The sequence below is a fragment of the Apodemus sylvaticus genome, chromosome 5 (assembly GCF_947179515.1).
Source record: "Apodemus sylvaticus chromosome 5, mApoSyl1.1, whole genome shotgun sequence".
Lineage (NCBI taxonomy): Eukaryota > Metazoa > Chordata > Mammalia > Rodentia > Muridae > Apodemus > Apodemus sylvaticus.
The window spans coordinates 101048068-101063328 of NC_067476.1; the positions used below are offsets into that span (position 1 = coordinate 101048068).

Below are 15261 nucleotides of genomic sequence, written 5' to 3' on the forward strand. Positions count from 1 at the left end.
AAAAAATTACCTATGGGAGACAAGCGAGTTGGCCTTGTGAGGAATCAGTCTGTATATCACGTGCTACTCGTGAGCAGCAGCTCAGGTGTGTTCAGGGGTGCAGCCCAAGGACACTGAACCTTCTGACAGTGTGAAGACATCTGTTACCACAGGCTCGCCCTGTATTCATTCCATCCTTCGTATCAGTAGGTCCTCAAAGGTAAGGCCAGAGCAGGAGTACTTATTGCACATCTTACCTAGCCCCATAACTCCCAGTGTCACAAGGTTTTCCCTGTCCAATTACAGTAGTGCAGAGGAGGTCTGTGATTGGATAGGGGAAAGGGAGAGGAGCTAAGAGTTACTGAAGGAGTTTGCCAGAGGGTAAGGAAGAAGAATCAAGATGGCTTCAGACCTGTACCTATGTGGTATTTACCAGCCACAAGTAGCTAAGATTTTTCACAAGGTTAGAAATATTGGGATAAAGCTTTTATTATTATCAAGGCTCTGAAATTACTGTATTGACATCTCGTAAATTGTGATTTTATTGTTATATAAATCTGGTTGGATAATTAAGCTTTAAGAATCATGATTTTATTGGGTAATTAGGTGTTGTGGTGGCATATTGTGGGGTGTGTGGAGTGTTGTGTGGAAGTGAGAGGTATTCAGTTCCCCTGCTGGAGCGATGGCCTGTCAGAAGCTGGAGAGTTGGCAGGCCAGCAGGACCGACAGAGAAGTGGCCCGTCAGGGGCAGGAGAGCTGGTGGGTTGTTTAATATTTCCCGAAACATCCCAGCGTTGTGTGTAAGCTATGCAGAATTTCTGGTCACACCAGACTTTCCCTTTAAGTACTGCAGGCTTCTAAAGGATGGTGGAGCAGGGGACTCTGCTCTGCTGATGTCCCCTAACGTGATGGAGGCCATGCACAGGAGGTGATAATGCTCTTGTTTCAGCCCTCAGTTTGAGTTCTGTGTTCCTCTTGGTTTAGGATGAAGACTGCAATCAAAAGGACAGTAGCCATGAGACTGAGCCTTCAGTGGCAACCGAGGCTGTGCACTACCTTTATATCCAGGTGAGAGGCTGGTGAACAGCTCCGTGATAGGATACCTCTTGTTGCTTGTTGGCAGTTATGTTGTATGATGAACTGCGAGGATGTGGACTAAAGAGGGCCGATTGGCAGTGCTAAGGAGTGACTGCCTAGGAAGCTGTGGCATGGAAGCCTTTCCCCCAACCTTGAACCGTCCTTTTTTCTACAGTATTTCATGAGGCACCACGAGGTAGCCCTGGACCTAGGCTGTGCAAGTGCACATCCTAGATCTACCTGTCGTCACTGTGTGAGCTCAGATGAAATTCTTTAGTCTTTTGTGCCTCAGTTTCCCACAGATTAATTAACTATTAATATTTTTCACAACCATGTCTGAGTCCCATGAATGCAGGAGTGGGCATGCCTTAACTGTCTGACTGTGTCCTTTCTCTAACGAGCCCTGTGACGTGGGTGGACTCTTGGGTGCTGGGCCCTGAGTAAGGCCTGGAGGGTGGCTCAGAATGCGCTGTGGATTCTGAGGATGAGGATGGAGGCTGATGTATAAAGCAGAGTAACACTTCTGCCTGAGGAATTTCCCACTCTTGCCCTGGCTAGGACCCAAAGCTAGTTTCACACATTGGCCTAAGACTTAGATGGTGCCACATTGTTTTCTCTCTTTCTATACCAAGAAAGGGTGAGACAGAGCCCCTACTTGAATGTGTCCATGCTTGTAGTATTTTTCTCCACATTCAAAGAATGTACAAATTTGTTATTCGTGTACAAATACAGCCAAGGACATCATTAGGCTAATTAGCTATTCTTGGAAATTTGAGATTGGAAACAATCTTGTAACATAACATCTTATTGCAATCTCAGTTTTCATGTTTATGACAAGGATTTTATACAAAAAAGGATTTTAAAAACAAGCAGCCAGCATGGCATGCAAGTGGGCCTGGGATGAATCCCAGGGCAGGGAGGGAAAGGTTCTATTACCTGCTAATATTATGTATATGTGCCCTAGTGTATTCTTCAGTATTATTGGTTATTAGTATTATTATTAAATACTTATTTGCACCTATAGGTTTTAGGGGGTATTTGGGTTCTGGGGATGGTATTTCATGCATGCTTGGAATGTCCCCTTGCACATGCAAGATTTTTTTTTTTTTATATTCTCATTTGTTTCTTTTTTTAGCATTTAAAAAAAAAAAAGGTAGTTCTTTCCAAGACTGTTTGACATCCCTGTCGTAGGCTTTAGTGTGAGTGCCCGCATTGACTGCAGCACCCTCCTTTTTGCGAGCCTTCGGTGAGCGGCTCTCCCTGGTGTGTTCCTCTCCGCAGATGGAGTACTGTGAGAAAAGCACGCTGCGGGACACCATCGACCAGGGGCTCTTCCGAGACACCAGCCGGCTCTGGAGGCTTTTCCGAGAGATTCTGGACGGATTAGCTTATATCCATGAGAAAGTAAACTTTATAACATCTCATGTCTCTACACCTCTATTTACATAAATTGTGCATTTTGTTGCATGAATATTTGTGCATGTGTTGTGGGAGTTAGGGAGATACCCTCCTTGTGCTTGTGGATGTAGGTGGGTTAGATGGGAACGGCCCCACAGGCTCATACGTTTGAATCCTTGGTCTCCAGTTGGTGGAGCTGTTTGGGAAGGATTGCGATGTAGGGCCTTGTTGGAGGAGGTGTGTCACTGGGGAGGCTTTGAGGTCTCAGAAGCCTCTGTCATTCCCAGGTTGCTTTCTCTTCCTTGTAGTTTATAGATGAGGATGTAAGCTCTCAGCTACTATCTCAGCACCATGCCTGCCTGCCTGCCTGCCTGCCTGCCTGCCTGCTGCCGAACTCCCTGCCTTGATGGGCATAGACTTTAAGCCCAGTTTAACTCTTTCTTTTCCATAAGTTGCCTTGATCAAAAGAAAAGTAACTAAAACAGGTGTCTTCTTTTGTTGCTCCTTTTTTTTTTGTTTTGTTTTGTTTTTTGAGACCAGGTCTCTTGCTCAACAAGGAGCTTGCCGTTCCAGCTAAACTGGCTCTCAGGACCTGCCTGGCTGCCACTCGCTGTACCCAGCTTTTATGTGAATGTTGAATTCAGGTCTTCATGCTTTCATAGCAAATACTCTACCTACTGAACCATCTTCCTGGCTTATGTAAATTACACAAACTTGTAATAAACTTATATTAAAAATCAGAAAATGGAGAACAAGCATACAAAACAGAACAAGGGAGGAGCTATGGGTGTGGTGAAGTAGCCTTTTCACAATTATCTGTTTATTTGTACAACCGTGTGGGCCGATGAATGCCACTATGCGCATGTGGAGGTCAGAGGACAATTTTCTTTCCTTTTACCATGGGAATTGCATGAATTAAACTCTGGTTATCAGGCTTTGTGGCAAGGAACCGCCTTGCTGGTCATGATGTCTGTCATCACCACATAGCCTAAGAGCACCAAAATATTTGCTCACTGACCCTTTATGTCTGCCCACACCTCTGTAAGGAAGACATCTGGACATGTACAAAGTGTTGAGGATGATTGTAGTGATGAATTAGTTAACTACTTTGGCTCCTGGTGGGTGGTGCACATGCTGCAACCCGCCCAGGAGCTCTCTGGATTCCCGAATGAAAAACACTCACACACACAAATTTTGTTATGCCTCAACTAGCTCAATGCTGGGCATGTCTAGCCCTCCCTGCAGCCAGCACATTCTCCCCTGTGTCATTCCTAACTTAACACCTCTTAAATCTGTATTGTATCTGTTGCCCTGGCTACTTCTGGGTGCCACCCTTATGTTTGTGTCCAAGATGCTCTGGGCAGCCCCTCTGGGGCCACTTTCCTTCTGTGCCTGCATTTTAGCCATTGTTCCCACCTGTTCCTTCCAGGCCTGGTCCGTCCTATTCCCTTCTTCTGGCCAAGATACATTCTCTCCCTGTGTTTCCTTCCCCCCCCCCCCGCTCTCTCTCTCCCCCCTCTCTCTTCCCCTCCCTCTCTCTCTCCCTCCTTTCCCCCTCTCTCGCCCCTCCCCCCTCTCCCCCTTCTGTCCCTTCTCCCCTCTCCTCTCCCTCCTCTCCCTTTTCCCCTTCTTTCCCCCTCTCCTCCCTCTCCCCCTTCTCCCCTCTCCCCTCCCCCCTTTCCTCTCTCCTCTCTCCCCTCTCCCCTCTCCCCTTTCCTCTCTCCTCTCTCCCCTCTCCCCTTTTCCTTCTCCCCTCTCTCCTCTCTCCTCTTCCCCCTCTTCCCTCTCCCCTCCCCTCTCTCCTCTCCCCCCTCTCTCCTCTCCTTTCCCCTCTCCTCTCCCCCCTCTCTCTCTGCCCAGCCATTGGTCATTGGCTCTTTATTGATCAATCAAAAAACAAATGGGGACAGGGACCCTCAGCATTTGGACATGCAGATTCCCCGTTTGGGGGCATTAGAACCATTCCCCAGCAGATGGCCCTTTGATGACACTGAGTGTGGAGTGAGTGTGGTTCATTCATACAGGTCTGTCTCAGGCAACTTGAGGCTGTGCTTCCAAGGAACTGGGAGGAGCTGGGGAGCTGCCTAGCAGAGGGTGGTGGGGCTCAGTGACACAGCTTAGCAGTGTGTAGAAATGTCAGTTTAAAGCTAGAAGTTGGTTCAAGGCGAATGCTCTCAGCCTGGCTTCAGAGTGAGACAGTGCTCATATCTTAAACGTGGAATTACCTAACAATGGGGCTTTTTTCCCTCTGCTTCAATTTTTGGAACTTCAAAATGTTTAACACTGTGCCTTGTTAATATTGAGAAGCCATGAAATCTACATGGTATAATTTGCAAGGTAGAAAATAAAAGGGAATTGTAAGGGGCCACCATTAGCCCTCGCTCTGTGCATCACCTGCACAGAGAGGCACACGTGTGGCAAACCCATGCTCGAAAGGGACGCTGTTCTCAGAGCCAGACGAGCACCTCCCGCACGGTGTGTGCCTTCGACATATGCAAGGCAAAGGAGAGTGTTTGTTACACTTAGCATCGTCTCTGTGGAACAGTAAGCATGCTGAGCCCTCACGCAGAGGAGAAAGCAGGACTCCTGTGCTGCTGTCATTGAGCGCCTCCTGAGAGCTGGTGGCACAGACTTGAATTGTTAGAATAGTGTGCAAGGCCCACGAGAGAGGCCGAACAAGTAGATGTTGGTGCAGCTGGAATGAGTGGACGAGTCCAAGAGTGTGGCAGGCCGAGGGAGAGCAAAGGACAACCGGCGAGGAAGGAAAGTGGGGCCTGAGCAGGGCAGGGAAAGACAACGCGACAACATGAGGCTCTGGGGAGCTGGGGAGCAGAGCCTGGGAGTTGCTCCTGCTCGGGACCACCAGTGTAGAGGTCAGAGGTCACAGGACATTCCAGAGATCAGGAAGTCCATGGGAGAAGACTCATCCAGTTGTCATCACAACCCTCAGCCTTTAAAACTGGGAAACACTGTGCTGACCTCTGTGTGGGAAGCAGTTGTTAGATTCTTCATTGTCTTCCAACAGGGAATGATTCACCGGGATTTGAAGCCTGTCAACATTTTTTTGGATTCTGATGACCATGTGAAAATAGGTGATTTTGGCTTGGCGACAGACCATCTGGCTTTTGCTGTGAGTATTTTTTTAAATTAGGCTGTGCCTGTAAATGACCTGTGTGCCTTAATAATCCTGGACACCGAGATGGGATGTGCTCTCCTGTGCTCTGCCATGTCTTCCTCGACTGTGAGGAAAGTCTGAAGGGACAGGCTGCAAGGCTCTGAAGCTGAGGGCATGGAGTTATTGGTTTATGAGCAATGTTTAGGTAAAAGGCATATGATGCTTTATGAAATAATTTGGCAGTTGGGTTTCCTTACTAGGCATTTGACAAGCTTTGCATCTGAGGAACTTTCCACGGGTTTGCAAAGGTAAGTCTTAGTCCTGGACAAACACTGACTCTGACATTACTGTAGTTTAGCATATAGAGCTAATTAATGTGACGGGTAAGAAATAGTGAGGTGAGAGCAAAGAGAGGAGGAGATGCGTGGCCATGCAGGACAGGAAATGTTGTAGACCCAGTGCCATGGCACTGTTGAAGCATTTAACCTGGGTGTTCAAGACCAACCTGGGCCACATGATGAGACCCATCACCCAAAGGAAAATAAAAACTACATAAAACAGTGGCACCCCAGATGGGTCCTGTAAGGTCAGTAGGAGTCAGCAGACCAAAGTCCAAGGTAGGGCGTAGCAGGACCAGGACAAAGATCAACATAAGCTAACAGCCTGGGGCGAGCAAACTTGGTTATTTGAACATCCCATGTTCTGACTGGCTGAAACTGTGAAGTGTAGAAAGGTCGATGTATAAAGAGGAAGTCTTTGAAAAGTTGGACAGGTTTGAGTGCCAGGGCTCGATTTAATTATCATAAGCTAGCTTTTAGGTCCCATGATCTGTAGTAAGTGCAGCTCATTCAAAGATGGCCAGAAAAATTTAGAGGGTGACAAGAAGGAGCGTCAGGGCTAATTTAGTAGACAACATTAGGAGCGGAGTGTGAGAGGCAGAAAGGAGCTGGGGGGGAGGAGGGTGCCTGTCATCCCAGCTCTCAGACGCAGAGGCAGGAGGACCACCACAAGTTCAAGACCAGTGCTAAAACACTTTTCAATGGCAAGATGTTGTTCCCAACTAAAGAAGTAAGGGAGAGGCTCTACAGTCTCACCAGTCTGCACGCACAGCCTTGTGCCCTGGCGCTTGTGCCATGGTCAGAACTCATGCCTCGCCTGTATGTGTGGATTCTAGGACCTGCTTCAAAGACTTAGCAGCAAAGGAGAACCAGAAGCGAGTGACAGCACCTGGAGCGTGTCCTCCTGCAAGGCCACCTCTCCTACCCCCCCTCCCCTCCCCCCACCAAATAGCCACCAAGTAGAGACCAAGTATTCAAGTGCTGAAGACTCATGAGGATATCTCATTCAAACCACCAGACTTGGTTTAGCGTGTGATCATTAAGGTGTGGGGAAGAGGGCGAAACTGCCCAGGGTGTGCTTCAGCAAGAGACAATGAGGCCAAGGTAGTGACCTGCCTTTAGGGGGAAAAATAGCAAAACTGACGTGGATGAGGCTGTGGCACTAGAAAAAGTAGAACAATGTTTGTCACTTTTTAAAATTCTCTCGTGCTTCCTGATAAACAGATTCTGTCCTGGAGTTTGTGGGATGAACATAAGTAGTTTCTATAAAAGTCTGGGCGTTTCAGGCCTGAAGAGAGCCGTCCAGTGAATTCATCTTCTGTTGCTTTCACTGGGTTTCCTTTGAGTCTTGCATGAATGGGTTAACTAAATATAAAAAAATAAGTAAATTGCGTTTAGTCAAAAAGACATGGTAATAATTACCGTGTTAATTATTACCCTGGCTTTTCAGCCTTCATTTAGAAACAGAGGAGCCAATGCTGTGGATCGCTCTAAGGTCTTAATCTGCACCCTTGTGTTTTAGGCTGAAGGAAAACAGGACGACCAGGCAGGTGATCATGTGATTAAGTCAGACCCTTCAGGTAAAGACTTTATTTCATCCATATGTTTAAAAGGAGACCATAAAACTTCTCAACCTGAAATCTGCCTTTTACTTATAAAGACTTTATTCTGAAACAAATTGAAATTATTCTTTAAATAGTTTTTATGGACGTTTAAGGTTTTTCCTTTTACTATGCTAATTATTCTTAAACATAAGCGCTATCATTAGTAGAACAATAGGTGGTCTCCTGGGAGCCCAAAGCTGTGCTTTGACCAACTCCAATTGGTACTGTAAGGTTACCTCAAGACCTGGCCTTTCCTGGGGTCTTATCTAGTCCTAGCCTTCCTATGTTAGCAGAGACCTCTGTGTAAGCAGAGGCTGTGTGGATAGGCTAGAGCATAGACCAATCATCTGTGCAGTGTTCACTTTCCTCCCAGGGGTGGCTCTTTTGTGGGCGAATGAGATGGCTCAGCAAGTAAAGTTGCTTGCCACCGAACCTGAGGACCTGAGTTCAGCCTCTCGGTCCCACGGTTGGAAGGAGACAATGAGCTCCCACAAGCTGTCCTCTTACCCTCACATACATGCCACAGAGAACACACACCCACACAAATAAATAAATATAACTAGGCGTTAGGAGGAAGCCCTTTGGTTTTCAATGTAATTTCTCTGGAGCTAAGCGTGTCATTCACTGCCACTCACCCAGCATGCACAAGGCCCTGGGGTCAGTCCTGAGCACTGAAATAGCAATCCAGGAATAACTTGGACCCCAGCTGGAATGCTCTCCTCCTCTCCTCCATAGGCCACTTGACTGGCATGGTTGGCACTGCTCTGTATGTAAGCCCTGAGGTCCAAGGAAGCACCAAGTCTGCATACAACCAGGTACAGAGAGAGAGAGAGAGAGAGAGAGAGAGAGAGAGTGTGTGTGTGTGTGTGTGTGTGTGTGTGTGTTTGGGGTGGAGTGGTGTCTCAGAGTAAGTTACAAGTATGACCATCAAGACTAACATGTAGGGTTTAGTGACTAGCTGAAGTAGGAACTGTCATTCTAGGCAGAGCATGCAGCAGTGCCCACGGGCAGCAACTGCAGCTGGCACCATTGCTGCAGAAGTTGGCAGTTCCTCTCTCCATTAGTACTGTGTGAGTTAACTTCTATGCTGTTCCCCTCCCCAGCTCAGGTACATAGGGAGCAAGGCAGCTGCTGCTGGAGTAACCGCTGTGTTCGCAGCCCTCAGAGAGCTGACCCAGTGCTGCCGCTGGTGGAGCCCATGATGAGCAAGGAAACAATAAGAGAAATGCTCTAAGTTAGGAGGAGGCCTGTGAAGAACGGGATTGAGTAGCACGGCAGTAATGGGGCCTAGCAGGCATTCAGAATCACTCTCTTCAGCTCTGGGCATCCAACACCAAGGGCCTTGCACATTCCAGCGGGTGCTCCGTCATCAAGCCACACCTGAAACTCATACAAGGATGCCACTTAGAATAAAGGATGGGCAAAGATATGTGAGGGCTAGGGGTGTGGCTCAGTCATAGGAGGCTTGCCTGGCATGTGACAGGCATGGTCCTGTCAGTAGCACTGACAAGCCATGGTAGAGCATGCCAGAGAGGGGAAAGGCTGGAGTAATGGAATAGCATCAAGAAAGGGTCTTGGTAAGATGACTGCATTCTGTACAGCGGGGCAGCTACTGTGATAATAATGTACAATCATTTAAACATTGCAAGAGACTAGATCTCAAATGTTCTTACCAGAGAGAGGGAGAGAAGGGAAGGAGGGGGAAGGGATGATAACTATATATAGAGACAGACATGTTAGATTGACTGTGACAGTCATTTCTGGGTGAAAATTTTAGATGATTTGCTTTTAAAATTATAGGCCTAAAAACTTGTTTCAGAACAGATCTTCAGATTTCCCAACTAAACTCCCAAGCTCCTGGAAATGCCATTTTAATATCAGAACTCTCTAAAGGGAATTTCTGTTCTTCCCCACAGAAAGTGGATCTCTTCAGCCTGGGAATTATCTTCTTTGAGATGTCCTATCACCCAATGGTGACTGCCTCAGAAAGAATTTTCGTTCTCAACCAACTTCGAGATGTGGGTGTCAGATACGTTTGATGAATAAATTTCCAGTATCCTCAGTCTCATGTAGAGATCAGAATTCAAAGCAAGACTTTTTCCTGGTATTTATAATATAGAAGAGGCTATCATTTGTTGATTTAAAAAAAAAAATGGTCTTAGCCAATAGCCTAGGCTAGCCTGAAACATGAAATGCCCCTGTCTTACCCTCTGAATGCTGGGATTGCAGATGCATGGTTCCAAGCCTGGCTGTGCCCTCTTTTTAATGACTCATTGGCTAATTCAGGGTAAGATAATCAGTTCTGTCGTTCAGTGAAGTGTCTTTGGGACAAGGAGTATTGCCTCATCTAAGTTGCCAACATAGCAGTTTTGGTAACTAAAGATTGTCAGCCTATGTTGTTCTGGGTTCTAGTACAAGAAAACACACCGGCCAACATGCCCAGTGATGCGGAACAGTTTTGTTTGTTTGAGGCAAGCCAGCCTAGGCTACATGACCTTCCCAACTTAGCTTCTTACCCCTTCCAAAACATAAACGTTTATATTGAGTAGATCTGGTTTTGTTATGCCTAAAGCAAATCTGAATGACCAGAGGTTAAAATGGATCTGAAGTCTGGAGACAGGCTTCTGGTAGAGAATTTGCTAAACGTGACACATATCAGTCACTTAAGCTGTTTTCGCCAGTGAGATTCTTGTTCTTGAGACAAACCCTTGCCTCAGTTGCTGTTTGTGCTAATAGGGATGAGTATTATAGGGTGCCCAGACCAGGTGCCCATGACAACGGGGCATTAAGAAAGTAGAAAGTGAAGTCTGGGCAGTTTGGACTGTTACTCATGAGCCCGAGGTCTGGAGAGCCTTTCTCATCCTTAGGGAGCAAAGGCAAGCCTAAGAATTTAAGTTAAATCACATAGAGCAAGCCAGGCATGGTGGGGCATGCCCACAGTCCCAGTGTGTAAGAGAAGCAGCATGAACTCAAGGCCAGCCTGGACTGTGCATTAGCAAGACCCTGTCCACACAGCATGCTAATAGACAGCAAGCAGACAAGTGAGTCAGCAGTGCACACAGTGAGGATGTCCCTGTGAGTCAGCAGTGCACACAGTGAGGATGTCCCTGTGAGTCAGCAGTGCACACACTGAGGATGTCCCTGTGAGTCAGCAGTGCACACACTGAGGATGTCCCTGTGAGTCAGCAGTGCACACACTGAGGATGTCCCTGTGAGTCAGCAGTGCACACAGTGAGGATGTCCCTGTGAGTCAGCAGTGCACACAGTGAGGATGTCCCTGTGAGTCAGCAGTGCACACAGTGAGGATGTCCCTGTGAGTCAGCAGTGCACACACTGAGGATGTCCCTGTGAGTCAGCAGTGCACACACTGAGGATGTCCCTGTGAGTCAGCAGTGCACACAGTGAGGATGTCCCTGTGAGTCAGCAGTGCACACAGTGAGGATGCTCTGTGGATACTTTGGGGAGCAGTTGAAGTACTTTTGACAGCAGTGTGTGGGTAGCAGTTGGTGAGGCATAGATGAACCGAGGGTGATTCTGCATTCACCTTAGTTGGGATGGGCCTAGATGAGGATGTGCTTGAGGAAGTCCCTTTCTGTAATCTGAAATTGTGTTTTCATTTCAGAAATATGTAGACTATCAGTTAATCTTGTAGCTATCAGAAAAGCAGGGTCTTGGGGGAATGAGTGGAATTTGGATTTGGTGCTACCTGAATTTGCCTGTTCCTTTTGGATTGTTTGTTTCTAAGTCAGGCAGCCTTGGCTGAGCTCTGACTTGGCTGTGTCTGAAGATGCCAGTGACCCTCCTGCCGCCACCTCCCGCCCCACCTCTTATGTTGATGATTTCATGCCCTTTTCTCCATGCATTTCACTAAACTGCTTTGTGTTTCTATGAAACCCTTACATTTATTTTATTCCTTATGCTGAGTTCTATTGACAATTACAGTTATGGCAAAGGTCTCTTATTTAAATTATCTTTTATTTAAACTTAAAGAGAATGATTTGCATAACCAAGGCCATCATTTGGGTAACATTTGCATTAACAGACTATACTGAAGAGAGAGTGAGCACTGGGCGTGGAGAAGGTGCAATGTTAGCAAATTTTAATTTGCTCTTCGGTTATCTTACTGTGCTGAATAAAAGCTTTGCCTCTGGCAGCCTGCCAAGCGCTTGCTGATTTGAATATAATACTCTTTTAGCCCGAGTCGCCCAAGTTTCCAGACGACTTCGATGATGGAGAGCATACCAAGCAGGTAATTGCTGAGGCTTTAATTGCTGGTCTTCAGTCTTGGGTTTTAATTAATGTTTCTCTTGGTTTTCAATTAGTAATCTTCTGCCACTTGTTCTCTTGTATTCGAGGAACACCACCGTGGGGAAAATATCAAAAGATGGAGGAGCTCTTAAGATGTTACTAGGCTTGAGATGCACTATAAAAAGACCAAGGTCTGACAGCACTAGCCTACTCCAGAGCTCTTTTGTATGTTCAATTGTGCCTTCAAGTGTTACTTGGACCACTGGCTTAGCTAGGAGGAAATGCTTTTACAGCAAACTGCTTTAGATAAAACTTAGGACTTATAAATTATAATCTCTGTTTCATGGTTGAAGTAATTCAGGTTGTGCAGAAAGGACTATGCTCCCCAGGTGGCCTGCTGTAAAAAGGTTTTGGAATTGTTTGGTTTCATAGGCCTGGGGAATCAGACCCAGGTCCTGACATGCTAGGCAAATGTTCCACCACCAAGCAGTAGCTGGTACAGTATTTCAAAGCAAGATAAATTCTCACATACACCATAACTATCAGAGTGAGTGTGTGTGTGTGTGTGTGTGTGTGTGTGTGTGTGTGTGTGTGTGTGTGTGTTTTGCATGTGAGTATTTCATCTTAAGCTAACACTGGCACCCAGATAATATGAGAGTTCCTAAGTGAGCAGTGTGCCCTCTCTGGTATTCCTTTCTTCTAATAGTTGTTTGCTGTGGTGAAACCTTCACTCGTTAATACACCTGTCATAGGGAAAGTTCTTCCTTACGCTGACTGTTATTGACAGTGATAGTCAGGGCAAAAGTTTCTTATTTAAACTATCAGTGTTGAGAACAGGAACATAAACAGAACATGTCAACATTTGCAACTTATTGGCTGCATGTGTGCATGGCCATTCCACTGCACATCTGTAAGAGTTAGGGACTGTTAGTATCTTTGTATTCTGTTGAAGTAAGCTTCTGTACGTCGATGGTGTTTAGCATGACACTGTTTAAGGCTAACAGGGCTCATTTGGCCACCTCTATTTAATTAGTGAAGAAGTATTAGAAAATAGGCCGTTACCTGTTATGTTTATCTTGTTAGCTGCTATTTTCCATTTGAATTAGTCATTGACTGTGTTTTTGAGTGTCATAACCTTAAATGCTCTCTTTATAGCTAGGACCTCTCTACATGTAGACTAGGCTAGCCTTGAACTCACAGACACACTTGCCTCTGCTTCTACCACACCGACCAGAAGGGTATTTTAAAGATACATTAGAGATGTTTAATAAAATCCATCTAAAAACTGAAAATTTCTGTTCTCAGATATTCTGCCAGCATTTTTGTTCTAAACTACAGGATTAAGAATCATGAAGGAAATTTTAAAAAATTTTTTAAATTAAAAAATTAAAAAAAAAAAAGAATCACGAAGGAACAGGTGTGTTGGTTCATGTCTTTAATCCCAGCCTTGAGGAAGCTCAAGCATAATCTATGTATATCAAGTTCTAGGCCAGGTAGGCTATATACTTATAGACTGAGTAGACTGTCTAGAAAGAAAAAGAGTCCTTAGGGAGCCTTTTAGAGGCTTGTGCTGGTCCAGAGGGTTCTCTACTATGGAGGCATAGCAACAGTGTAAAGCAAGAGGATTCCAGGGACTAGAATCAGTAAAGAACACAAATGGAGGGAGAGCGAGGACCGATGAGCTGTGTGGTAGAGGGGCTGCTGGTGCTTCGGAAGACTACATCAGGCATGGGCTCTTTGGTGCTTTCTAGATCTCTCTTTATTACAGTCATTTGTAGTTATAAGACCAAGCTCAGCTTCTGTGTGAGTTGCTTAGTTAAGGATATTTTTGATTGTTGGTGACAAGAGATATAAAAGGTGCCTCTCCCTTTCAAGAAATACTCCAGTTACATTTATGCACAAATCTGTGGTCGTGAGGCACTGATGGCACAATCAGAGGTCTCAGAAGTGCCACCTAAGCATAAAGTACCCCGAGTGACCGCCTACCGGGAGACTTCTGAGTTTGACCTGCTGTCTCCTTACCAGCTATGTGCCTGTCACATTGCAGAAATCTGTCATCTCCTGGCTGTTGAACCATGATCCAGCTAAACGGCCCACAGCCACAGAACTGCTCAAGAGTGAGCTGCTCCCCCCACCGCAGATGGAGGAGTCGGCGCTGCACGAGGTGCTGCACCACACGCTGGCCAACATAGACGGGAAGGCCTACCGCACCATGATGAGCCAGATCTTCTGCCAGCACATCTCCCCCGCCATAGACTACACCTACGACAGTGACATCCTCAAGGTGGCTGTGTTGTGCAGAACATCTATTTCTCTAAACTGTTTTTAATTTACTCTTTGATAGTTTGTATGTATGTCTATGATACATTCTGATCAAACTCACCCCTCTTCCCTTTTTTATCTTTCACCCACTCCTAATGCCCTTTCTCCTACTAAATGCTAATCTAACCGTCATGTCTTCCATATTTATAGGGTTTTTTTAAATAGCATTTATGTAAGGGGTTGGGGATGCACGTGTCATGGTACACATATTGCAGTTAGAGGATACCGTAGGAATTAGTTCTTTCCTCCCACCATGGGTGTCGCAGGGATTGAACCCAAACTGCCAGGCTGGGCAGCAAGTGCCTTTCCCTGCTAAGCCATCCATGTTCCTATCTCTTTGTCTTGTTTGGTTTTTACTTTGTGATATACTGGGTTTAACCAGCTATTCCTATACTGTAAGTTCTTGGCTTAAATTCTCCCAAAGCCCCAAAAGCACATGCAAAAAGTATGACTGCATAGTTCGAGGAAGAGCCGTACTAATAATCACTTCCCTGATCCTTGGCCCTTCCCACTCTGTGCCCTCCCAAGAGACTGAGAGACAGAGCGGCCTCAATGTCCAACCTGGGACACCTGTCTGAGGAAACAGTGGCGCCCAGCACTGGCACATGGCCGCCCAGCACTGGCACATGGCCGGGGAAGCTCAGATGGAGGTGCCCCAGTTCCTTAGCAGCTCCGCTGCCTTCAGCTGTGAAGCATCTCAGAGTCTCTAACACCTCCAGATGGTTTCTGAAGAGCAGTCAGGATGCCAGTCTTGGGAGCCTTTATTATTCCATTTCCAAAAGTGAAAACAGAAACAAACACAGAAGTGCCTAAAATGATTTAAAGAAATGGTGTTTTTTTTTCTTTTATTGGATATTTTATTTATTTACATTTCAAATGTTATCCCCTTTCCTGGTTTCCCCTCCAGAAACCCCCATCCTGTCCTCCCTCCTCCTGATTCTATGAGGGTGTTCCCCCCACCTACCCCTGCCTCCCCGCCCTCACACTCCCACATTGGGGCATCAAGCCTTCATAGGACCAAAGGCCTCTCCTCCCATTGATGCCAGACAAGGCCATCCTCTGCTACATATGCCACTGGAGCCAAGTGTGCTCTGGTTGGTGGTTAAAAAGTTGAGTGAGTAGGTAACCAAGACTGGCTATCCTTGTAATCTGCTGCTATATAGTTAAGCTGTGGTATAAT

The 15261-nt window shown here is 46.2% G+C and overlaps 1 protein-coding gene across 4 annotated transcripts in view; it reads left to right on the forward strand.

Annotated features, from left to right (window-relative positions):
• Eif2ak4 (eukaryotic translation initiation factor 2 alpha kinase 4) overlaps positions 1-15261 on the forward strand; it is a 90544-nt gene that overhangs the window by 49043 nt on the left and 26240 nt on the right. For all 4 annotated transcript variants that reach the window (XM_052183222.1, XM_052183218.1, XM_052183221.1 and 1 more), the window contains 8 exons: positions 964-1047; positions 2338-2460; positions 5480-5584; positions 7430-7487; positions 8247-8326; positions 9428-9529; positions 11707-11760; positions 13807-14043. In XM_052183222.1, coding sequence (XP_052039182.1) covers positions 964-1047; positions 2338-2460; positions 5480-5584; positions 7430-7487; positions 8247-8326; positions 9428-9529; positions 11707-11760; positions 13807-14043 — 843 coding nt within the window. The remainder of the gene's footprint in view (positions 1-963; positions 1048-2337; positions 2461-5479; positions 5585-7429; positions 7488-8246; positions 8327-9427; positions 9530-11706; positions 11761-13806; positions 14044-15261) is intronic.